Here is a 25,751-nt window from a genome sequence, read left to right as displayed (position 1 = left end):
TCGATCATCTGTCTAGGTGGGATGAGGTTTAGCCCATTAGTAAACCAAACTCTAAGGGCATCATCAACTATTTGAATACAATTTTTCTCAGGGAAGTTTATCCTGAGGAAATTCTTACTGACAACGGTGTGCAATTTATTTCCAAGGAGATTAATTCCTTTCTACGCTCCTGTGGCATCAAGCACACTAGAACTCCGCTTTACCACCCACAAAGTAATGGCAAGGCAGAGAGCTTTAATAGAGTTGTGGTGGAGTGTGTGCAAGAAGCTTTTAGATCCAGATTTTGTGTTTTTCAAGCTGTGAAATATTTGGTTTGGTCATACCGCACTTTGCCTCATGTCGCCACTAATTTCAGTCCCTTCGAACTTATGAGGGGGAGATAAGCTTCTTCACAAGTTTACCCTTTCTGGATGGTGAAATCATTCCATCAAAGCTGTGACATGAGGTGTATCTGGGAATCTGCCAACAAAAAATCTACTGAGGCATGTTCTAAAGCTCATGAAACTCCCACCAGGAAAGAAACCCACATACTTCATGTTGGAGATTGGGTTAGAGTTAAAAACCCTGTCTCAGTAAGAAAAGGTCTCTCTAAGTTTTTAGATTCACAGCAAATTGTAGAAATTCGTAAGAATGCTGTCAAGTTGTCTAATGTATATTGGTGGAGCACCTCTCCGGTTGCCAGAGACCCGTGGTTTTTCTCTGCAACTGTTACGGTTAACAATAAGGTTTTAGGGGGGATGGTGTCAGGAAGAGCACCAGAGTCCATGCCAGACCACTAAGTTTACAAGACTATGTATAATTCTCATTGTTTGTTCTTCTGCTCCTTTTTTCTATCTGTACCCCTTCCCTTCTTTTCTGTTGTTCTTGAGTTGTCCTGTTAAAAGGGGGAGGTGTGGTGAAGTGGTGCTGGCAGAGCTCTATGAGTATTCAATGATGTCATCTAGAGGGTTGGTAAGCATCCTGCTCTCAGTATTCACTCAGTGGCAGTTGCTGCTTGTGCCTTGGTTGTGCCTGCTGGGATGGCTCTCTGTACCACTACAATAAAATAAATAAAACACCCAGACACCTGTCCCAGAAGATTGAGTGGTCTGGTGGAGGCAGACCAGTAAGGAGCGCCAATCTGCTGATGCTGAAACCACCCATCTTCAGGAAAAAGAAAACATACGACAGAGCTTTCACAGGGCCAGCCCCCAGAATGTGGAACTCGCTCCCCCCAACTATCAGAAAAATTACAAACTCGACAACCTTCAAAAGGGAAACTAAGATCTTCCTAATGAGTAAGTTCCTGACATAATAAAGACAGGAACGCACCATCACCACGAAAACTGGAGGCGATTGATTCCCTGGAACCGGGAGGAAGAATACACAAATAAAGGACAAGGCTGAACATTTATACAGGAATACAGAATATCCCATACAAATCTTCGTACGTATGCCAGAATATTTTCTTTAGACTGATACCGATCCTACCGCAACGCGGAGGGAAATATCGATTGTATAGTTAGACATTTAGCTACCTCACTCTGGTCATATAGTAGACACTTAGCTACATCACCTAACACATATTAATTTGGTATGGTTATGTTTTATGAACTAAGCCCTCGACACTTATCTACCTCAACCTACCCTATAACAGGAGGAAATTCGTACAATAAAGCTAGACAATTATCTACCTCACTCAATATAATAGTGGTAATGCTATGTTATTTAAGTTAAGCAACTTGACACTTATCTACCTCACTCATTCTATTATATGTTGATCTTACTGTAATTGAATTATATCTCTACAGAATGTATATTTGTCTGTGAAGCGCTCTGATACCCAAGGGTCACGTTCGCGCTATATAAAACTCTCTAAATAAATAAGTATTCACTCAGTGGCAGTTGCTGCTTGTGCCTTGGTTGTGCCTGCTGGGATGGCTCTCTGTACCACTACAATAAATACAACAACCGGAAATCCAACACAGTATCCTTCATACTACATATCAAACTCTTTACTGTACTAGTAATCTTGAAGTACATAACTGGGAAAACAAATGAAGTAGTTGACTACCAAGACCAGCTTCATATGAGATAGCAAATGGTGCACAAAGAGTCAGGCAATAAACCCAACTACCATAAAAACAGCACATGGTTCCCCATTTAATGGAAATTCCCTCTACAACACTCCTCTACTAATATTCAGTGAAGAAGAACAATTTTGACATTTGGGGCTTTTGGCAGAAGAAGAGAAAAACACTTTGTGCCGTCATTAAACATATCTGTGACATATATTGTTATCTGTAACCAGTACATCAAATGAACCAACTTCTTTTACATAGTCCTTAAGTGGCATTGTCTCATACTTTTTATATTCCCATTTAACCATTTCTTTAACACTGCGCAAGTCAGAAAATGTTTCAGTCAGAAAATGTTTCGGGGGAGCAACACTTCGCCATCAATACATCCTCCTCAATTTTTCCTGATGTCTGATATTGGCCCTGAGACCCTGGTTCTCTTCGTAAATGTATGGGCATCTCATCCTACCCCATATGCAGTCTGCTCACCAAAGCCCATTAAGGGCAAAGAGAAATGTTTCAGGCAGCAGCGGCTCTGCTTGCTTTCCCCTATAAAACAATTAACAGGTAGCATGTCCTCCACAGGATGTTGGTCAATATGCTTCAAAAAGCTCGTCCTATTTCGGACAATACTTCCTGTTCAGGACTGCCAGAAAAATGCCTGATTGTACCAAACAGAAAACAATACTAATAGCCCCCTCCATGTTTGAGAAGAAAACACTCAACACGTGAACTGAGTAAATCAATTGTTTCTATTTAAAATTAATGTCCCAGTTGCCTTTGCTTAGCTTCGATGAAAAAAGAGGAACTACAATGATTAAAAAACATTGATTTTGCTGGGTGAAATGTGTTGTTTCCAGGTTGCATTCTTTCTCGCAGGTGCAAGGCCCAGCCAAACAAGTGGGGTACCGTTATTATCATTAGACGCGTAACACAAGATAGTAAGACATTTGTAATTACCAATTGGATTACTCTGTAGCTGGGGCATCCAAATGAAAACCACTGTGCAAGAAAGAAGACATTGAGTAAAGTGCCTCTGAATCACATACAGCCAGATTCATCAAGCGAAATGCGCTCGCAAAAGGGCCAGATTCTGAGAATCTGGCCCTTTGCAAGTGCAATTTTTGCATTTGGGATTCATCATCCCAAATGCAAAAATCGCTAATAAAGAATTCGCAAATTTGAGAGGATTATCATTTAAGGAATCTCTATTAGAGATTCCTTAAATGCTATTCATGAAACATTTTAAAATTGCGAATTCGCAATTTAGGAGCGCTATTTATCACAAAGTCAAACCTCGTGGTAAATAGCGAAAACTTAGAAAAATGCATTTTTCTAAGTTGCATGTTACACACACACATGTCCTTTGGACATGTGTGTGCACAACATCAGTGTAAATTCACATTTCAGGGGTGCTACAGGGTGTCCTTTGGACACCACTGCTTACTTGAAACAGCATCCTTATTTGCGATTAGCAAATTGCTAATCGCAAATAAGGAATAACTCCCCATTCATTCCTATGGGCCTTTGGCCCATAAGAATGAATGGGGAGTTATTCCTTATTTGCGATTAGCAATTTGCTAATCGCAAATAAGGAGGATGTAGGAATCGCAATTTATTTTGCGATTTCTACATGAATCCCGATTTGCAAGTCCTTAATAGCGATTCCTTAATAATCGCTATTAATGACTCGCAAATCGGGACTTTGATGAATCTAGCTGATAGTAGCATAGTTACTCACAAATTCACAGGTGTACAAATAACCATTGTTCCTAAATTCAGTTTCTTGTGTACATTTCAAAAATACATGTTTCCTTCATATACATTTTTTACTCTATTTCCTATCTGGATCGCTATATAAACAATACACAACAAATGTAAAGGCACAAGACTGACAATTGAATGATACCTCTATCAACACAGATTTTTGATATTCTATAAACTTATGTTCAAAGAGTGTAAACGACCTGCTCTAGAGGTTGTCGGATAATTTAAAATGCAGGCAATAACAAAGATCTAAAAATACAAAGTACACAATTTGCTAACTATTTAAATAAAATTAGAAAATATACAAATATCTTACAGTTGCTAATGCTCCTTGTTGTGGTGAACAAATGCTCCCAAAATATGTCATTCCACCAGCCATATCACCATTAACTCTGCAACATGAAAGAGTAGGCTGATTTAAATAAAGTCTCTATGAATAGGTCAAAATGAGGACGCGTTTCTTTAAAACCTTTTGTAAAAATATAACTAAGTTTACAATAAGCATTTGTGACTTTCTTTAAAATCCACGCAACCCTGAATGAAAAATCAAGGACCAAGAAAATGTACCCACAATTAAATATATTCATTTTGAAACACTTTTGAACAAATAGCTTTAACCTAATTTATATCAAGGCTGTATCTGACCCTGTCAGGAGCTTTCTTGACTTTTTAGGCCTTGCTACAGACAGCTTTAGCCAGGCTTCCCTGAGGAGATCGCCAGCGTTGTTGAATGTATGTGCTACAAAGATGGCGTCAATCCTTGCAAAATGTCAATTGAGGCAGAACTGAGTGAGCTACAGATGATCGAGGGACAGGCCCCTAAAAATATCCGTGGGGTAGGTCCCTCAAAACAGCTGGCAAGCAGGAAGCGAAGACCCCAGCTAAGATCTTGTGACTACCAGGGAGTGTGACACAATCAGCTGAGACGTGTGAAACCAAAAACAAGATGTGCTGAGACTCTTGGTATGCAAATCATTTCACAGATGCCTGCCAAAGTGCTGGTTTAGAGCGAACTGTTAAACGATGTACACTATCAAGGAAAATGTGGACAGCGATCATTGAACAGCTGGATTGAAAGCCACCGGCAATCAATGCTGAAATACAAAGAAGAATAGAGGAAAATGACAGAGTATTCATAATTTAATTCATGGACAGACTCTCACAGCCCAAGTGGGAGTCCTGATAGATTGCCCGTAGGATACCTCCCACAACACTGCTGCATTAGTGTATGTCATGAACAAAGACCAATTTCTCGAGCTGAAACCACTCCCACTCCCAACGATCACAGAAAACTGGCAGATATGCCTACGGAGGCCTAAAGCCAGTCACCTTCAAAACAACTGTTCAACATGGGCAAAAACAAATTAAGACCAAGTTAAATGCAAAACAAGGAAGAACACAACTTGCATTAAGCTGAAGCACAGTTGAAGAACGTTTTCAAAACATTTAATAAGAAATGTCAATACATAAGAAATATAAAAAATAATTCTCAGGCTCTAACACCTCTTTACATCCCTAGGTTACCTGAAAACCAGAACAGTGAATCTCCATGTTGATCCAAAGGTCCAATTAGTAACACTGACTCGTTCCTTTCTACGAGTACCCACATTCATGGCTGAACTACACAAAAATGTTTAGTGCAGCAATGCTGGTTTCCCCTATACTACTCACTAACAAGCTGAAGCAACTGGAGGACGCCAGGATATGTACTGACATAAGAATCGCCTTTGAAACCATGTGCAGAGAAAGAAACTTGAGGCGCTCAACAAAATACCTTTTTCTGACAATTCAGAATAGTGCAACCTGTTCTCCAATGTAGACCCTAGGGCAAGGAACTTCTAGTTGAATCTAGGATAATCTATATATCCACTATGTCAGAACCTTTTCCATCCAAGTGAGGTCCTAAGTTGCCACATAGTAAACTTTGTGATCACATCACCTATAGAGGTATTTTAAAACGCTTTAAGAGACGACCTGGGTGGCCTAGATTAGTCATGAACATGAACAAAGGCATCACGCTCTATGCAATAAATATGGAAGACTATTACCGACTTCTATAAGCAGTTTTTCATAGGCATTCCGTAGTAGTATTGCAGGCTTATTCCGCAAACTGGCCACCATCAAAAAATCACTGTTAACCCGAGGAAGACCAAAAATGTGTGGGTCTTGAACTCTTGTCAAAAAAGTCAAAAAAACAGCATTCCAAGCACCAAAGATGTTCACCTACAGGATGCCTTCATGAAATTCCTTGATCCTGCAAAAATACACTGAACTGGCAATTGACGCCAGACCATGTGGGTTATGTACTGTTTGTTACAACAGTAGTCTATGACACATGGTCCTTGCAGTCATGAATTTCATACTTACAGACTTAGAAGTCCGCATTGGCCATCAAAAAAGGATGCCAACCTTTCTGTGTATAGCTTCTAACTGAATTACTTCAAGGTTTATCAAGAACCGCAAACCATGATTCCTGTGTTGAAGATAAGTGCACCTGCAGCCTCAAACTAAAAAACAGGTCATCCAACTGCTTTAGGAAGGTTTTGATATTTACTACTACCCAGGAATCAGCCACCACACCAGCCACTTTCATCAAACTCCCAGACCCTTGGCCACAGTGGCTAATTGCATTGTGTCATGCATGGAAGAATATGCCCACTTTGGGGTTTTAGGAGTGTGCCCAATAGTTGTGAGCCTGAAAAGAAGAACGAAAGCAATGATGAATGTGATGAGGATGTCCTTGCAGTTGGCAAGTTCAGCTTGTTGAAGCAGACTCTAGAAGGACCCTTCCAACAAGACCATATGCATCCCTGGATGCAATGAAGACATAGATTACACCACAAGAGCCATCTTCAAACAGCAGCTTGACACTCAGCAGTATAAAGGTGTTCCTAGATTTTGGTGTTTTTGTTCAGCATTCTATTATGGAAAGGGATGCACTGTGTCACATGACATGAATGTCTAACACAGGACGTCAGATCCACACACGCTCTCACCCATAAGGCTGAGTGTGACCTGAGAAAAAACATTCCTAAATGAATAAGATCATAAAGATGTTGCCCAAGCACTGGCATTCTTTCAACTTGACTAAAACAATGCCCTCCTCACTGGCATTTGTAAAATTAATTGTGCAGGTTCAACACAGGTTAAGCCAAAATCCACCACGTACTCGGCACTTGTTCAACAGCTCAATTGACACGGTCACCTTACCTGAGGACTAGAAACAGGCAGAAGTTAACGCTCTACTACAGAAACAATCAGCTGACCCCAGCAAACTCAACTACTGACCAATTTCTCTCCTCACATCTGGAATCGAACCTCCTACTCTACACCTCGCAATCCTGTTTCCGCAGCAACCACCTCATCGTGCCTCCAGACGAAATTCAAGCCCTACTCGACCAATGGCTCTGATCATGCGGGACCTCTCCGCAGCCTTGGATACCGTCTTTCACCACACACTCAACAGAATGCTGCACAACATAGGCATCCAAAGAGGCGCTCCCAGATTGATCATCTTTTCTCTCACTGGGAGAATGCAAAAAATCCACCTTCCTCCTTCACCTCCAAACCCAAGGAAATCAACTATGGAGTACCCCAAGAATCATCGCTCAGCTCTACCCCCTTCAACACTTATATGACAACTCTGTCCAGCATTGCTAAAACCCATGGACTCAACATCATATCCTACGCTGACAACACACAACTCTTCCTCTCCGTGTCTGAAGACACCACCAACACCAAGACTAAGTTCCACAACTAGATGACTGATGTCGCCAACTGATTCAAGGACAACTGCCTGAAGCTCAACTTGGACAAGACAGACGTAGACAAAAGCTTCCAATTGGGACGCATCCTGCTGGCCCTCTGAACTCTGACCTACTCATATCCCCACTGACAACACTTGGAACCAAGGCATCATTCTGGACAACAAGATAAACATGATGACACAAGTCAACTCTATCTCCTCCTTCTTCATCACCCACATGCTTAGAAAGATATTCAAACGGCTACCCAAAAGCTCAAAATGCACCATTATCCAGGCCCTCACCTCCAGCTGGCCTGACTACGTCAACACTCTCTATGGAGGGATCGCAGCTCACCTCCTCTGACGACTACAGAACATACAGAAAGCCACAACCAGACGGTCCTGTATATCCCTAGATGAAACCACATCACCCCCTACCTCAGGGAACTCCACTGGCTCACTGTGCAGGAACGATCCTAGTTCAAGCTCCTTACCCATGCTTACAGGGCCCTTAACAACTGCGTCCCGCCTACTTGACCCATGGCCTGAACTTTAATCAGCCCACCAGACATCTCCACTTCATGTGCCTTTCTCTAACACACACCTCTGCATCCGATGTAGCAGATGCTGAGGTTGCTCTTTCTCCTATCTAGCAAAAAAGGGGAAACATCCCTTACATCGCAGTGATTACACCCCGATGCATTTAGAATGCTGGCATTACAATGCAAGCGTTACATCGAATTCCACTGGAGGGCGCTATAACCTAAGGAATAGTAAGATTTACTATTCCAACACCTTCCCTACTGTACGTAGACTGGTGTTGGAAAAGTAAGTCTTACTACTCCTAAGTCCAGTGCCCTCCAGCGCAAGTCTTTGTAACGACTTGGTTTGTAAAAAACTGCAATGTTACATACCACGATCATTTTGATCGCGTTGCAACATCACATATTCGCAACAAAGACATGGAACAAGCTCCCATTTTATCTATGGACCTCTTCATCTCTTTCAGAGTTCCGAAAGTCCCTAAAGATGTGGCTATTCGGCTAATCAACTGGACCCTGCCAGTGCCTGGATACCCTCATGGGTGACAATAAGTGCCCTACAAATCTACTGACTGATTGATTGATTGACTGTCTGGGTGTACACTAATATTTTAGTCCAGTCAGAGTCACTTATGAGGGACCCGAAGTCCCATTCACAACATTCTCTGAGCAATCTGAGGTCTGATTCCGACTGATGCTGTCGTGTAGTTCCTATATTCCCAATAGGCTCTGCGCATTGGAATAATATATCCTATAGATTTGACGTAGGACTTATGTCTACTAGGTCTCTATCGAATATATTAAACGTAATTGTGAGTACCAGCTAGCTCAGAGGTCACTAGAAACTTTCTTGAATACACAAGAAGGGATTAGTTTCTGACAACCGCATAAACATGACAACTTTGTTTCCCCAAGAATAAACGTATCTTCAGAGTCGTGGAAACAATAGATCGATATTTTACTCAGTCAATCGTGCATGCTTCGTTTCATCAGAGGTGCAGAGAAATAGAGGGACAGGTGTTTTCAATAAAAGGATTTATTGAACAGTCTTCTTTCTCATGCAAGTAAAGTGAACTGCTACAATTGTAATGCAGGCTGCAAAGTATAATGCGTACAGCAAGAATAGTATTATAAAATAATACTGTAAAAGCATTGTATGGTTTCTAAAACATAGATAAATACATACATAAATAACCAAGGCTAAAAGTACTCAACTTGTGCTTCTACAATATGCCTACCCCAATGTACTTAACCTAAATCTTAGTACGAGGGAAGAAGTAAGTGTGGTGTAGCATAGGTTTAGTTTCATTGCCAAGAATCTATCCAAGATTTCTCTTAGGGTCTAATCAGCTCCATACCTTAGTTTTAGAATAAAGGAGGTCTGGTATCTCGGTCTCGAGACTCGATTTCCAACATCCTGCGAGGGGAGCTTGGAAACACTGGAGCTAGATTCTCACCGGGAGAAATGCAGCCTCTCGATCAGTGCGTTAGCTGGAGGGTCGGCTTCCTTCGGCACTTGCTGGAACGAGCTGCGTCGGGCAAGTAGATATTCGAGCTGCTCCGAACCACTGTGTCTTGCTAGAGCAAGTGAAGGCATATTTATACCTTGAAGGTGCCTAGCTTGACATAAAGTCGGGTATAATAACGTCAGAAAAGAACCTCAAGGGAATGGTAGTTCTTTGTAAACTGCATGAGTTCTTGGACAAATCAATATTCAAGCAAGGGGATGTCCCTGACTGCTTAAGCCGATTTTCCAAGAAATCGTTATGACGTTTTGGTACGGGTGGAAGTAGCCATGCCTGTATTTGGACTGCATGGGCTATGTCTAAAAATGGGTATGATTTCTATGCCTATATTAGGGCAATGTGAATTGTACCCATATAAGGGCATGAATCGGGAAATTTCGCTCGGATCCTAAAACGACATGCAACAATGCAGCAGCACTGTGTCGAGCCACAGGTTATAAATCGCCATTCAGAGATCTCACAAATTCACCGCAGACCCAAGTGAGTGTTGGGATTGGCCAACCCAGTGCACCACCGCAGGCGTATTACAGATCAAGTCGACCGTGGAGCAAGAAATGGCATGCTGAAGCCAAATATTGACCACGCAGACTTGTTAAGTCTGCAAGTGTATTCTTAAGGTAGAGATCATCCACTTTAGTGAGTCCCAGTGCCAACCAGTCCCGGATTTTACTCCAATTGCCCTTATGTTGCAGGGTGAGCAGAGACTGGAGAGGAGTCTCCCTTGAATAGGGCAACCCAGTCTTTATGCGTCGAAGTGTCTGGCTCACAGCATAATGAAGAGTTGCCACCAGGATCCACTCCTCACATATGTGAGATGGGCCAGTAGGAGCTGTGCCAATACGGTCCTCAGTTGTGTGTCAGGGCTATCTCCTGGGCATCTTCCCAACATGCTTGTGTCAGGATGCTGCCCTTTGCTGTGCCGTCAGATAATATAATTAAATGTCCAGGACTGCCATTCTGAGGAGTAAGACTTCAATTTTGCTAGTGCTATTCTTTTTCTACTGGTGCCGCATATAAGCTGCAGTATCAGGACATGAACTGCCTAGAAAACACTCCAAGGAATCACTGTGAGGAGAGCAGTGAAGTGATAGTGTAGTACGGGGAGGATGATCACCTTTATCAGGACCATTTTGCCTATTACTGACAGTATTTAGAACAAGGGGTGGTGAGGGACAGAGTCTCTGAATTAAACAGAATACTCTCACCCAGTCAAGAGATCAGGGCTAGATCCAACACCGTTTTTTAGCTCACTGCACCATCCCAGTTTCAGAACCTGGCTGTATGCAAATTAGTCTGTTCCTGTCCCAGTGCATGATGGGAACAGGGCAAACCAAACTACAAAAGCCAATTCTTACACTGGGAAGGAAACAAGCTACCGGGGACCGGTTTCTGGCATTTCAGCCTCTTCGGCCCGGCTTGCTTGAATCCTGATGGTGCAATGAGCAAGGGACTCACAACTGAGCATACCCTTCCACGCTTAGGGTGGACAAAAATATTTAGAACAAGGGGTGGTGAGGGACAGAGTCTCTGAATTAAACAGAATACTCTCACCCAGTCAAGAGATCAGGGCTAGATCCAACACCGTTTTTTAGCTCACTGCACCATCCCAGTTTCAGAACCTGGCTGTATGCAAATTAGTCTGTTCCTGTCCCAGTGCATGATGGGAACAGGGCAAACCAAACTACAAAAGCCAATTCTTACACTGGGAAGGAAACAAGCTACCGGGGACCGGTTTCTGGCATTTCAGCCTCTTCGGCCCGGCTTGCTTGAATCCTGATGGTGCAATGAGCAAGGGACTCACAACTGAGCATACCCTTCCACGCTTAGGGTGGACAAAAATATTTAGAACAAGGGGTGGTGAGGGACAGAGTCTCTGAATTAAACAGAATACTCTCACCCAGTCAAGAGATCAGGGCTAGATCCAACACCGTTTTTTAGCTCACTGCACCATCCCAGTTTCAGAACCTGGCTGTATGCAAATTAGTCTGTTCCTGTCCCAGTGCATGATGGGAACAGGGCAAACCAAACTACAAAAGCCAATTCTTACACTGGGAAGGAAACAAGCTACCGGGGACCGGTTTCTGGCATTTCAGCCTCTTCGGCCCGGCTTGCTTGAATCCTGATGGTGCAGTGAGCAAGGGACTCATGTCTGAGTATACCCTGCCACACCTATAGTGGCCAAAAACGATTCAAAAAAGGTGGTGGTGATGAACAGAGTGTCTGAATTAAGCAGACCACTCTTACCCAGTACTGACAGTGGCACCCACAATCTGACAACTAGGCGCAATGAAGCCACAGCTGGCAGGTTATTTCTGTCCAGAAGCTGGTCCATCGTGCGGTACATAGAGATCCCCAGATATTTGGTTGTGATAGGTTCCCACCGTGCTACATGGTGATTATGGACACGAAATTCTACTTAATAAATGTTAATGAACATGTTCACGACACCAACATTTACACCAAGATTGATATGGATCCTACTAAAGATTTTATCAACATATTATGTACCATTATAGACAATGCTGTGAGTAGAAGAATCATTGGAAACAAAGAGAAGGAATTCTTACTCAAAATCAATCCAGCATCCAGCATTACCATATATATATATATATATATATATATATATCCTTTCCACGAGTGCTGGTAGTGGAGAAGCACTGTCGGCGGGCGGTCCGAGCCGGGCACCAGCAGTCCCAATAAATTCTTTTCACAAATCACCTCGGTTGGAAATGATAGCCCGGACACCTCTTCTGTGCAAAAATTGATAGATTTAATGGCAATAACAATGCGTTTCGGCGATTAAGCCTTGATCACCCTTGATCACGCCGAAACGCGTTGTTACTGCCATTAAATCTATCAATTTTTGCACAGAAGAGGTGTCCGGGCTATCATTTCCAACCGAGGTGATTTGTGAAAAGAATATATATATATATATATATATATATATATATATATATATATATATATATATATATGTATTACCTACTGGCGGTCGCCAGTAGGTATATATAGTTAGGATTTTTTCTCTATGGGACTTTTGAAAATTCTATGTCTAATAACTTTGGCGTTTGTAGACGGAATCGGCTGAAATTTTCAGGAAAATGGCACATTTTGTTTCTGAGCAGCCCCTGAAAATTTAGGGGGGTTTCGTCAAGGGGGGGCCGAGAAAAAAGGGGGGTCCCAAAACGCGTTTTTCCCATTCATTTTTCCATAGGGCGTTTGGCCTCACTTTTAGCTCGAACGGCTGAATGGATTTGCACGAAACTTGGCAAAATTGTAGGGACTGTTAGCCCGATGTGCCTTTGCTAGGTCTCAATATATGTGCTCCAGTGGATTTTGAGAAATTAACATTTTAAAAAACAGATATATCTGTGACAGCGTCCCGGTTAGCGCCCCGGTTCGCGTACTTTTCGCGTAACGGAACTTTGCGAAGCAAAGCTGATTGGCTCTCCGGTGTCTGTCAACATTCTAAACAGTCCGGAACGGCCGCCATCTTGTCTCTCGGTAGGATCGAGAGACAAGAGGAGGAGAAAAACGAAGGGGGAATTTAATGAAAGGGGGCAAGGTAGACCCCTCTTGACCCCCTAGGTATGATGTTGGGGTTATTAAAAACCCGTGGGGCAAATAAAAAAAATTTGATTTTTCGCGGTAGAAGCGCTTCCCGGTTCGCGAACCGGGTCGCGAAACGGGAATTCGACATTTTGTGTTTCGTTTTAATTAAATTACAAGATGGAGGAAAAACAAAAATGAGAGAAATGGGTATAAGGGGGTACGGGAGACGTATCCTGACCCCCTATGTTTTCTGAGGGTGGCTGAGGATGCTCATATATGTTGATACATGTCTTCCAGCGGCTGCGCGTGAGCAGATTTCTTTTTTTTTTGCTGCGTGACGTCTGTTAACGTTCGATTCGAAGGAAATCGGGAAGTGTTGACCGCCATTTTGTCACTGCGAGTAAATATATTGTTAAAAATAATTGTTATAAATTAATCCGTATTGATAAACATTGTCTGCGCCTTCTTGCCTTTTTTCCAATGCCACACTTTTGTCGTGCACGGCAGCCATTTTAGATGCCTTGACCAGACCCACTCTCTGCACACCGCCGATCCTCAGCATGGCTCCCCACCCTCGCAAGCATCTCCCCCACGCACTGGTCACCCCCGCTCTCTCTCTCATGCATGGGCCATAAACCTCCCCCCATCTGCGCTGCTCTTCCCTGAGAATCACACCCTGTGCCCGCCCGACACCTCCCTTTCACCCTATTCACTACCGCACCCTCTGACACTCCTCTTCCTCTGTGTCTGATTGTCCAGGCCGGTCCCAGGCTATCACCTAGCCCTGCGGATGTAGTTTATGGCCCCAACTGTAAAGAATCACCCCTCTTCAAAGGAGTTACAGTAGATCAAGGCCCCCACCCCATGAGATCCATCACACCACACGCGTTCCTACTATCTGATAACGATCCTGTATTGTGATTGGGGAGGGGATTCTCACTGTAAGGGTGTGTGGGACCGAGCCTGAAGCGGAAGATTCCAGGGATGCCTTTTTGTACATCAAAGTCTTCACAATTATGTGTCACATTAAAAATATATAGCACTCCAACAAAGTAGTAGGATTATAACACTTTAACAACTTATAAATATATACAACGCTCCAACAAAGTAAACACGTTAAAAAAAAAATTATAAACAACTATTTACATGGCAGCCTGCTGCAACATCCATCTCAAAGCAACAATGGGCTGCTTTGGTCTGTGTTTTAGTCGGCAAAATCCATCGGCCTGTGAGGTGGCGTCAGTAGAGGTCCATTGTGCGAATAGGCCGAAGGCAGCACACGCGCCGAGATCCGGACGGCACCCAGGTGGTGTCCAGTAAGTTGCCGCACTGGTCTGGCCACCCTACAATGCTGCGCCGAAAAACGGCGTGGGGCGCCCCGGGGGGGGGGGGGGAGGCGGCACGAACGGGCCTCCCCCGCCTCCCTAGGTGGAGGCTCCTCTGCTGTAGTGGGGCACCCTTTAGCGTTTCAGTCGCCATTCAGCTGTTTAGCGCCCGCTTTTGCGGCACTGTGCCTCATCCGCTATTCAGCTGAGTTGCGCCCGCTCTTGCGGCTACAGCGTCTCGCCCACCATCCAGTTGAATTGCGCCCACTCTTGCGGTGCAGCGATAGGCGGCTGCCACAGGACTCTTAAAATGGGGGCCGGCTCTTCGGATTTGGGCCTGGTCCACTAAAATGGCCCTGGGACACCTTGGGACTCGGACGCTTGCCTGCTAGGGCATGGGCCCCATTCCCGAAAGCGTCCCCTCTTTTGACTGATTGTTCTTGTTGCCTATCTCTTCTGTTATCATTTAACGGAACCTTTTTGGACTGCCGAAAGGGGTTCTGGTCCGACCGCTGGTTGGTGGAGACATTTTGACTATATCCTGGACCTGCCCGGCCTCACCCAAAATGGCGCCGGTATAAATGTGACTCGTAACTCCTTGTTGTGTACTGGTTGCCCAACCTTGATATCACGAGATACGTATGCAGTTTTGAAGCACATGGCGGGCTGGGACGAGTACTGATTGAACATTTGGACATCCCTATTGATATTAAGTTCTGATGTGTTATTGATTACTGTACTATTGAAAGTTCGAATTAACGTCACCCATGGTACTTGCCCGCAAATGTATATCTAGATAATTTTATTGTAACTGGCCCTGTCGTACTTATAAAATGTGCGTCCACCGATTCCGCAACTGTTAGACACCTTAGTTCTTGCAACCTAATGGCCCGCCCGTTACGTTCTTCTACAGTGTAAATGTCCCCTCATCATATACGATTACAGTTTGCTCCGTGGCCGGCCCACGTGGTTATATATTTGTACAGTGACATTTTCACAATAAAGGTTTTTAAAACAAAACATGGTAGTAGTACCTAGATTGGTAAAGTTTTGAATAATAGCCACTGTTTTCGAATCAGTAAAAGGCAAGTGAAATAAAGCAGCCCGATTACATGACGGTTAAAAGGTATAATACGCAGGAACGCAGTAAAGATAAATGGTCAAGGGCTGTTGTGTTTTCCACTCCTGCAACATAAAGTGATCAATAAGAATCCGATATTCATGCCTATCAGCGACTAAGACAGCAGGTCGAGCCTCTTTTGTTCAACGGCTCCCTCATGGGACGAAGAAACGCCCTTTTTCTCGAAATATGAATATTTTACTTGCAGGACAGTTGTAAATTTCCCGGGAAAATACATTAGCCTGGAACATTGTTAGTGATAAACTGTAAATGCATCTGGGTCCTTTGCTTTACAAGTCAGAGTGAGAAAAAAAAAGGTGGGGCTTTCATCATTTGGGAAAAAAAAATGTTCGAAAGCAATGAAAAGTGTTATTTTTAGGTCATATGACCAAGCCTTCCATCATTAGAAAAACAAAAGTAAAATGAACCAATGAAAAGTTTTATTAACAAGTCACATGACCTGTTATGCTTACGTTATGCGCTGCGCGCCGCGCCCTGGATCGCTTCCAGGAAGCGGCGCCTCGCGCACCGGAGCACTTCCGGGTGTGCTAACGCGGCGCGTCATATGACGCATTACGCGACAACGCAGGTCCTGAATATAGTCAAAATGTCTCCACCAACCAGCGGTCGGAACACAACCCCTTTCAGCAGTCCAAAAAGTTCTGTTAAATGACAACAGAAGGGACAGGCAATAAGAACCATCAGTCCAAGAGGGGAGGGCAAGTTCTTCTCTACCGGGTCACATTGGGGCTCCACCGGAACTGATCGAATTGGTAGTCTACAGTGTTTCTGGATGTTTCAGACTGAAGCTGGCGTCAGCATGAGAGCACCACCATCTTGTGGCTACGTCGTGGCCATTCCGCGAGTAATCATGGCAGTCGCTCCCCACCGGAAGTCTACGGGAGTCGGGGGTCCCGGTGACTGTTGTAGAATCTTCAAGGCTGAGGGGAATCTTTTGGGAATGGGGCCCATGCCCTAGAAGTCAAGCGTCCGAGTTCCACGGTTGCCCAGAGCCATCTTTGCAGGCCAGGCCCAAGTCTGTGGAGCCGACCGCCATTTCGTGAGCTCCGTAGCAGCCGCCTGTCACTGTACCGCAAGATTGGGTGCAATTCCGTTGGATGGCGAGTGAGACGTTGTAATAGCAAGAGCAGGCGCAATTCAGCTGGCCGAGCGAGGCACTGTGTCGCAAGAGCGGGCGCAAGTCAGCTGGTCGAGTGAAGCGCTGGGATGTAGCTAAGAAACCTCCACCTGGGGAGTTGGGGGAGGCTCGTTCGCACCGCCTCTCCCTTCTAGTGCACCCCACGCCGTCTCCTGGCGCAGGTATATGTGATGGTCGGACCAGGGCACCGCAGGACATGTCTTCAGGTCAAACGGATTGTGGGACAAGGTGTGGAGCAGGCGCAATTATCTCGGGGGCCTCTGTCAAGCGGTTTAGGGAGGCGCCGCATCACATTGTTTTCCAATGCAGTCAGGTCCACAAACAGCCCCCACTTACTTTGAGAATAGTGAAGCTGCAGCAGGTGCAAATAAGCTTCAGACAGTGTTACAAACGCTGCTCGGAATCCTCAACTATGGCACCCAACATCCAGGACTTATGCCATTTGTGCAAGGCAGTGACATCGAAGCATCTCAGGGACTAAGCAACATACCATATCCAGAGTCCTTACCACAATCTCTGCCTTCCTTCTTACCTAGTTATTGTTCTTTCACTCCCACTCCAGGCTTTTAGTCTGTGGATGGAAAACCATGAACCTACACTCACCTATGAAAATCTTACTATTGATGGTTGATTTTGAGCCACAAACACAAAGGCTTGTTTGGATCGATGTTGCAGCAGGCTGTCATGTAAATAGATATTTAATAAAACGTTTTACCCTGTTACTTGTTGATTTTGAGCCCCAAATACAAAGGCTTGTTTGGATCGATGTTGCAGCAGGCTGCCATGTAAATAGTTATTTAATAAAACGTTTTACCCTGTTACTTTGCTGGTGTGCTGTATATATTTATAATATTTGCATAGGGTTTGTCGTTATTTTGGGTGGGGTGGGCGGCGGAGCCGAGCTGTCTTGCAGCCATCATGGTGTCGAGCTCAGTTCCTCTCACTAGTTTAGTATTTCTCATGAGGGGTTGTTCATAATGTTTCTATTTTAGCGAGGTCAAAAAGAGATCCCATTAGTGGCCTACTGATTTTGCTTGATTCCTTTTGTTTTTTTAACGATTTTTCACTATCTGCAAAGACTAAACAGAGTATTGCGACTCTGTGCTTGTTTGTAAATAGAGAATGAACCAAAGAGAACCATTTCCAAAACAATAAATGCTAGGATAACAATCAATCAAATGGAGAGGGAAGCAGGCACGACGGATTACAACGGGGGCAAAGGCCTGCGTTACCTACCCTTCACTATCTGCAAAGAGAGAATACTCCTAAAAGAAAAGAGGAGGGGGGGGGCAGCGTTCAAAGCACATCAGCGTGCATAAACACAAAAATGTTTTTACCTACCACGTACTTGACATTTTAAAGCTTTTGATATTTGCTATTAAAAAACCTTTGAAATTCACTGAAAAAACCATAGGTTATAGACCATATATAGTTAGGAATTAGCATTTACAAAACCTTGAAAATTCACTGAAAAAACCATGGGTTATAGACCATATATAGTTAGGAATTAGCATTTACAAAACCTTATTTTACTCACACAAAACCATTGAAATTTCATATATAGTTAGTTGCACTAACTATATATCGCGCACCCGCAATCCACTGCTGATCATGTCACATATTACATCATTCATGACATGATCAGGGACATCACTGATGACATCACTGATGACATCACTGATGACATCTCAAATGACATCACCGATGACATCTCATTTGACATTACTGATCACATCACTGATGACATCATTCATGTGATAATACGGTGAACCTCTTCAGACTCTAATATAATCTTAGATACACTCAGAGTAAATAGACACTCACAGACTGTCACTCATCCATGGAGTTACTCACACACCTAGTCAGTCATGCAAAGAATCAATCACACTTCCATTTCCTCAACTATACAGTTATACACACCTTACTTTTTTTTTTTGAGACGCTTACTTGCCCTCCCGCAAGGCACGCCACTCCTCCCCCTACGACTAGACTTGGGTTTACACTCCATTGCCGAAGACCTCCTGTCGAAACCCGTGAAGTTTTGGCACCGGATATGGACTACCGAGGAACTGCACCACTACAGACAGGACCTTGTTCATGTATTGAGGCTGAATGGTAGCAACAAAATTCCCTGGCTGGCTTTTATTAAGACGGAGTTGCACAGTTTGAACTTGCCAGACCTATGGGATGATCCAGCTCAGGGCTGCCAAAGGATTACACGTAAAACTCTCACCCAGCTCTATAAAAACAAAAATCTGGCTGATATGGATAATGCTCATAACAGCGGCACCTTGACGGGACGTTTTATGGTATCCAAAAATTCTTATCTTTTCGAACCTTTTATGGATTTTATTTTTCCTCTTTTGGCGAGGAAACTGTTCCTGCAATGGAGGTTTGGTACACTTCCCACCAAAGTATTCACCCACAAATGGTCCACAGGGGGTGACAAACTTTGCCCCTGTTGCAAAACCCAGGACGAAGATGATTTACACATAATGTTTGCTTGCCCTGCCTACCAGAGTCCCAGGAAGCGCTGGATAGCACCCCTGTGCCGAAACCTGGGTTTTAGGGAGTACTTACAGGCATACAGGGTTATGAAAACCAACACCCTGGGCCATATTGTCTTTGCTGTCTCAAAATTTTTAATGGCAGTATGGATAATAAGGAAGAAAATGTCCCCCTGAACTGGTACCATGTATTCCTCACCCCATGCAGATCTAGTAGATCTTTTTATATGTAAATATTGTGTTATATATGTACTGTATTTTACTGCATCTTTTATGGCCTATGTGGCCGAAATAAAGAATTTTTGGAATTGGAATTGGAGTTATACACACCTTACTTATTCAAACATATACTAACACATATTTACTCTCTTATACAATCCCTGATACAAGTTCACAATGATCCATACAGCCACTCACAAATTCACTGGCTCTTATGCACAGTTATTTATATATGTCAACTCTCACATGTACTGTGTTTTACATATGTACTTACTTTGACATGTAGCACTGAGATATCCATTCACTCACCAATACACTCATGCACACAGTCAACCACCCATACAGCTGTTTCCACATGCACTTTTGAACCCATACATCTAGTGAATCAACTGCTCACACATCTATGCGAAGAGTCATACACCTCCCAGCCACCCACACACACACTCAGTCTCCCATACAAATACTTGGGCAACCAATCAATAACCCATATACTTAATCATAAAGCTACTGATCAACACATGCAGCAGTTTACAGAACAACATGTATAATGATGCACAAATTAAGACAGTTTAGTCACTAACCCATGCACTCAGTGAGACACATTTAATCACTCACTCATACAGTCAGTCATGCACCTACTAAATCCTTCATCCAGACACTTATACATCCACTCATTCTTCAATATGTAAGACATATTTTGACTTTTCAGAAACATACAGTCACTGGATGTTGTCAACAGTGATGTCATCAGTGATGTCATTTGAGATGTTATCAGTGATGTCATCAGTGATGTCATCGTCACTGATCATGTCATGAATGATGTAATATGTGACATGATCAGCAGTGGATTGCGGGTGCACGATATATAGTTAGTGCAACTAACTATATATGAAATTTCAATGGTTTTGTGTGAGTAAAATAAGGTTTTGTAAATGCTAATTCCTAACTATATATGGTCTATAACCCATGGTTTTTTCAGTGAATATATATATCATCATGTGATCAAGGCTCCGTTAGAGCCGAAACGTTGGTGACTCTTTCTGCGTGAATAAAGCTGTTTATACCTCGAGGTCCGTGTCCGGAGTCTGCTTGCTGGGTCTGCGCGAGCGTGCTAGCTGGGAGACAGACGGTGCACAGTATATATATATATATATATATCACACTTCAAGCTGCGCAGATGAGCGTTTCTCCTTCTAACGCCACCGCCCGCCGCAGACAAGATATATATATATACAGCACTTTACATTGATCCATTGATTAATCTGAGGTCCCAAAATTCAAATCTACGAATATCTTGAGTTATTTGGTAGGAGGCATATGTATTTGTAAATAAGGTTTCTTTTAGACGGATTTTTGTATTTCACAATGATTTTCAAAAAGAACTATTTTTATAATCTGTGTTACAATGAACATTGAATCTGTATAACATATAGAACACATGGATTTTTAAATAATGTATTTTACAACTATTCAGAAAATCGAATTGTAAATAGTATTGGGTGCATTGCCTAGTATGTCTTTTATGTCTACTTGCAAGTTTGCACAGGTGATTTCAGTTAACCACTCGCTATCACTTTAAAAGGTGTACCTTACATTGCAATCGCCGTCATGTGATCAAGGCTCCGCCGAGCCGAAACGTCTGTGACTCTTTCTGCCAAATAAAATCTGTGAAGTACCTCGAGGTCCGTGTCCGGAGTCTACTTGCTGGCTGTGCGAGCTGCGCGAGTTTGTGGTAAACGGAATTCATGTTGATTTTTTTGACATTTTATTGTGATCAGCCTAACAGGATACAATGCAATTGCCCATCTGTGGGCTTTATTTAGATAATTTCTAATGTTGTGTTATATTTACTATACACTACAAGATGGCCGCCTTGTTTCGTGATAGGCCTTAGTCCCCTTGTTTGTGTCCACACCTGACCGGTAGTGGGAGTGACTATGTATGTTAAAAACAATGTCGGAAACAAACACAGTGCATCACACACTGACGAAGGCAGACCGCCGAAACGCGTCTGTGTGCACCCCTCCGCTGAATAAAATCTAGCGCGTTTGTATCCCTCAACCTCGAGTGCTGTTATTCTTTCCAGGGAGGATTGGGAAGGATTTTTGAGCGTTAATGTGTGGCGGTGTCCACGAACCGCCGACAGCACCCGCCGTCGATTGAGCAGCCGTTTTTTCGTGGAGAAAGGAGCGTTTTCTAAGTGCACGGCTGCGCACCGCCTGATCCAATCTGGGAGTTCGAGTCCGGTCACGGATTACGGAGGAGAACGCGAGTCCCGTGTCTCCCGAGGAAGACGTCTCCAGTGAGCATTGCATTGCATGCAGCTATTGATTGCTACTCCCGTCTCTGCACGTCAGGGTATTTTGGAATTGTTGGCAAGGCGACAGAGGACTGAGGCTAAGAACGCGCATTCAAAACTGCGGGGGGGCAGCACTATCTACAAGCGCGAGTCAACAGTAAGAGTCCAACACTGTTTATGACACGCGCTGTTCCGACATGTTTTCCGATGCGGAACGGCAATCGGCAGCGAAGGGCATGTTCAAAAGGCAGACAAGACCGCCTGCGTCAACTGGGACGCCTACAGTGGAAACGCCCAGTAATCCACTTCTGACAACAATAACGAAATTGGAACGCCTGCATGAAAGGGAAATCCGCAAATGGTGGGAGGCAACAAGCCTTACCAATTACATTGAGGAAGAAAGGGTACCAAGGGGGTTGAGAGTGCACACTGTTCCCTCCTATGAGAATCCGGACCCGCAACTGCTAACAGACTGGTTCGAGCATACTGCCCAATACTGTGAGGGCACACTGAAAATACTCGTGAAATATGCCTGGAGCGACAGGGAGCGAGCACTGGCTGATATCCAAGTGATTGACAACGAACTTGAGAGTGAAACTGATCCCAGCCAAGTGGCAAATATCACACAAATGAAAGAACAGATGAAGGCCAGGTTGATCAAATATGAAACCAAAATAAGGCTCCGCAAACAGGAAAAATACGAAAGGGACGCCAATGACTATCTAACTGGACGCGTCCTTACGTATGCAAAAAAGTTTGACGCCCCACCCAAAGCCCTCCAGAAGAGCAGAAAAGAAGGTGCTGGGACAACCAGCGGTACTGGAGAAGTCACCTCTGAATCTGACATAACTGAGAATGAATCAGAAGAGAATCAATCAGACCCAGATACGCGCACTACCATCAGGGGGCCCAAAGCGGCAGACAAAAGCACCAAGACTCCTTTTCAGGAGGAGTACGAAGTAATACAAAGTACATGGCTCCGAGGTGGGAAGAACAAGCCCCCAGACACGGATACCCAAGGAGCAGAAAAGGACGCAGAACCAGACGGGCAGGCGGGGGGAACAAGAGGAAGGGGCAGAGGCGCCCGAGCACCCCGTTGGACCAATCGGAAGCGCACCAACAAAAAACAATAGCCCCAGCTATTCATCTAAGTGGAATCAACACCACCACTAACCCCCCAGATAACTCTAACACCAACAATGTGGTTACAAACTTAACGGTGGTCAATCTCACTCCTAGAGTACTGACAAAGGAAGAAGAACAAGTCCTAAGTCTTGGACTGACCTTTTGTCCAAATAGTGAGTTGGAATACACCCAAACCAAAATAGACCTGTTCCGCTTCACCCGCAAACTTAAATTACATAAACATTTCAAAATGCGGCCACATCTACAACATAAAGAAAACCAAGGGCGAAGAATTACAGCTTCAGACGCACTGAGCGGTAAAGATCTACGCTCAGTTGAGATACTAACAGATCTGGAATTGGAACAAACACAGGACCTTGCAGACTTGGATCCAGCCCAGAGGGCTGAAATGCAGGGTATTGAACAGGACAGTGAAAACAGTGGTTTTAAACCACCGTCCACCTTTGTTCCCCAATCCCCTTGGGACGCCATAGATGTGTTCTCGGAAGCGATGAATGATGACCTACTAAAACTACGGAAAAGTAACCAAAAGAACCCCCACCAAAACATCACGGAACAACAGAGAACTGCCTTGAAAGGATTAACGATGGATACGAAAATAATTGTGAAGCCCTCTGACAAGGGCGGGAACGTGGTTCTGATGACCCGTGAATATTACACGAAGGAAGCATTGAGGCAACTTTCAGATGAGAATTTCTATACTAAATGCACTAATGATACCTACCAACTGAGTATCATAGAATATGACAAACTCATCTCCAAATGGTACAACCAACGTATGCTGAACAAAGATGAACATCTGTTCTTACGCACCACCTGCCCAATGACTCCAACTTTCTACCACCTCCCAAAACTTCACAAAAATCGTGACTACCCACCTGGACGCCCGATTATTTCTTCCATCGGGAGTCTAACGGAGAATATGTCTCGCTTTGTGGACCACACCTTATTTCCTCTTGTGTCCAACTTGGACTCGTATATACGAGACACAAAAGATTTTTTGACAAAACTGAACAATTTGGTGTGGGAACAGGACTATCTTTTAATGGTATTAGACATCACCAGCCTCTATACTATCATCAATCATAGTCATGGATTAGAGGCGGTTAAATGGGCATTGGAACAACGCCAACTACGATTTTCTAGACACAACCTAATGATTCTAGAATTCGTAGAATTTTGTCTAAAACATAATATTTTCCTGTTTGAAGAGCAGTTATACATCCAGAAGTCTGGCACGGCGATGGGTACCTGCTTTGCTCCCAGCTACGCGAACTTATTCGTGGGCTGGTGGGAGGAGCAGGTACCCAGGAGCTGCAGAGTTGGGGACGAAGAGGGCAAGGTCATCTGCTGGCATCGATATATCGATGATCTTTTCATTGTGTGGAGAGGTAACCCTGAGACAGCTCACGAATACATCAATGTACTCAATAATAATCAACTTAATCTGCGATTTTCTGGGACAGTGAGTCCAGTGGCAGCGGACTACCTGGACCTCAAAATATATGCAGAAGACGGTCAACTCCACACTAACCTCTTCAGAAAGCAAACTGCTGGCAACTCTACACTGCACGCCAGCAGCAGCCATCCACCCCAATTAATCAGGAGCATCCCCTACGGGGAATTGCTAAGACTTCGCAGGAACTGCTCTAAACCCTCGGATTTCGAAGCGGCTGCTTCGGAATGCATATCCCGATTTAAAGCCAGGGGATATGGCGAGAGCATGCTCCATAATACTCTAAAAAGAGTAAGGAAAATAGAGAGACAGTCCCTCCTGACCAGTAACACCGATCAGATCAACCGAAGGGGCATGTCAGGTGAGGATCAAGGCAAGTTCAGAGTTATAACTCCCTACTCAACAGGTGCAGACAGCTTCAGAGCCATGCTACGTAAGAATTGGCATATTCTTTTAACAGATAGCGTGCTCAAAGAAGACCTTCCATCACAGCCACTCCTAACCTTCAGCAAAGCAAAATCATTAGGCGACATATTGGTGCACAGCCATCTTGACAAAGTGTCTTTAAGAACGAACACTTTGAGGGATCAACGAGGCTTTTACCCCTGCGGCCGCTGTAAAGCGTGCGCAGGTAGTAAACGTGTACTCTCGTATACAATATCAGAAACTGGCAGGAAAATCTACATAAATAAATTCATCACCTGCAGCACACAATATGCCGTATATTGCCTACAGTGCCCCTGTGGCTTACGCTACATTGGGAGCACGATCAAGGAGATAAAGCTTAGAATATTGGAACACATGCGAGCCATCGATAAAACAGATCAGAGCTATCCGGTGGCTCGCCATTTCGCGGAAGTACATAATCGAGATCGGAGTAAGCTCCAGTACTTCGGCCTCGATATTGTACCCCACAATATTCGTGGAGGTGACCGTCTACGCAGACTAAGGAGACTAGAGTCCCGTTACATCATTGATCTGTGTACAAAACATCCTAAAGGTCTCAACAGCGGGGAGGAGATGGCCTTCCATCTAGGGAAATGAGCAGCTAACACCTGACATACACCATTCCAAGATGATAGTGTATCTGACCACACTGAAACTAGAACTTCTCACATTATCTAACTTGGAACACGTGTAAATTAATGTATATAATAGCTCTGAAACTTGCATCCGATTTCTTTCTTGTACATAATAGTATGTGAGAGACAATTCATGGTTATTTGACCTATAGTACATCACTAATACCTTGTGACTCTGATTGAATGAATCTTATAATTTGATCGGATAGAATGTAGAAGCTTATCTCCAATGTCTCTCTACATACTCAA

The 25,751-nt window shown here is 43.9% G+C and overlaps 1 protein-coding gene across 1 annotated transcript in view; it reads right to left on the bottom strand.

Moving 5' to 3' along the window:
• Positions 1 to 25,751, bottom strand: part of LOC147683095 (disintegrin and metalloproteinase domain-containing protein 9-like) — a 2,555,772-nt gene that overhangs the window by 1,602,676 nt on the left and 927,345 nt on the right. Inside the window, exon 8 of the mRNA XM_086942496.1 lies at positions 4,141 to 4,216. Within this exon, the coding sequence (XP_086798622.1) occupies positions 4,141 to 4,216 (76 nt within the window). The remainder of the gene's footprint in view (positions 1 to 4,140; positions 4,217 to 25,751) is intronic.

The sequence above is a fragment of the Lissotriton vulgaris genome, chromosome 11 (assembly GCF_964263255.1).
Source record: "Lissotriton vulgaris chromosome 11, aLisVul1.2, whole genome shotgun sequence".
NCBI classification, from domain to species: domain Eukaryota; kingdom Metazoa; phylum Chordata; class Amphibia; order Caudata; family Salamandridae; genus Lissotriton; species Lissotriton vulgaris.
This window is presented reverse-complemented; position numbering and strand designations above follow the sequence as displayed.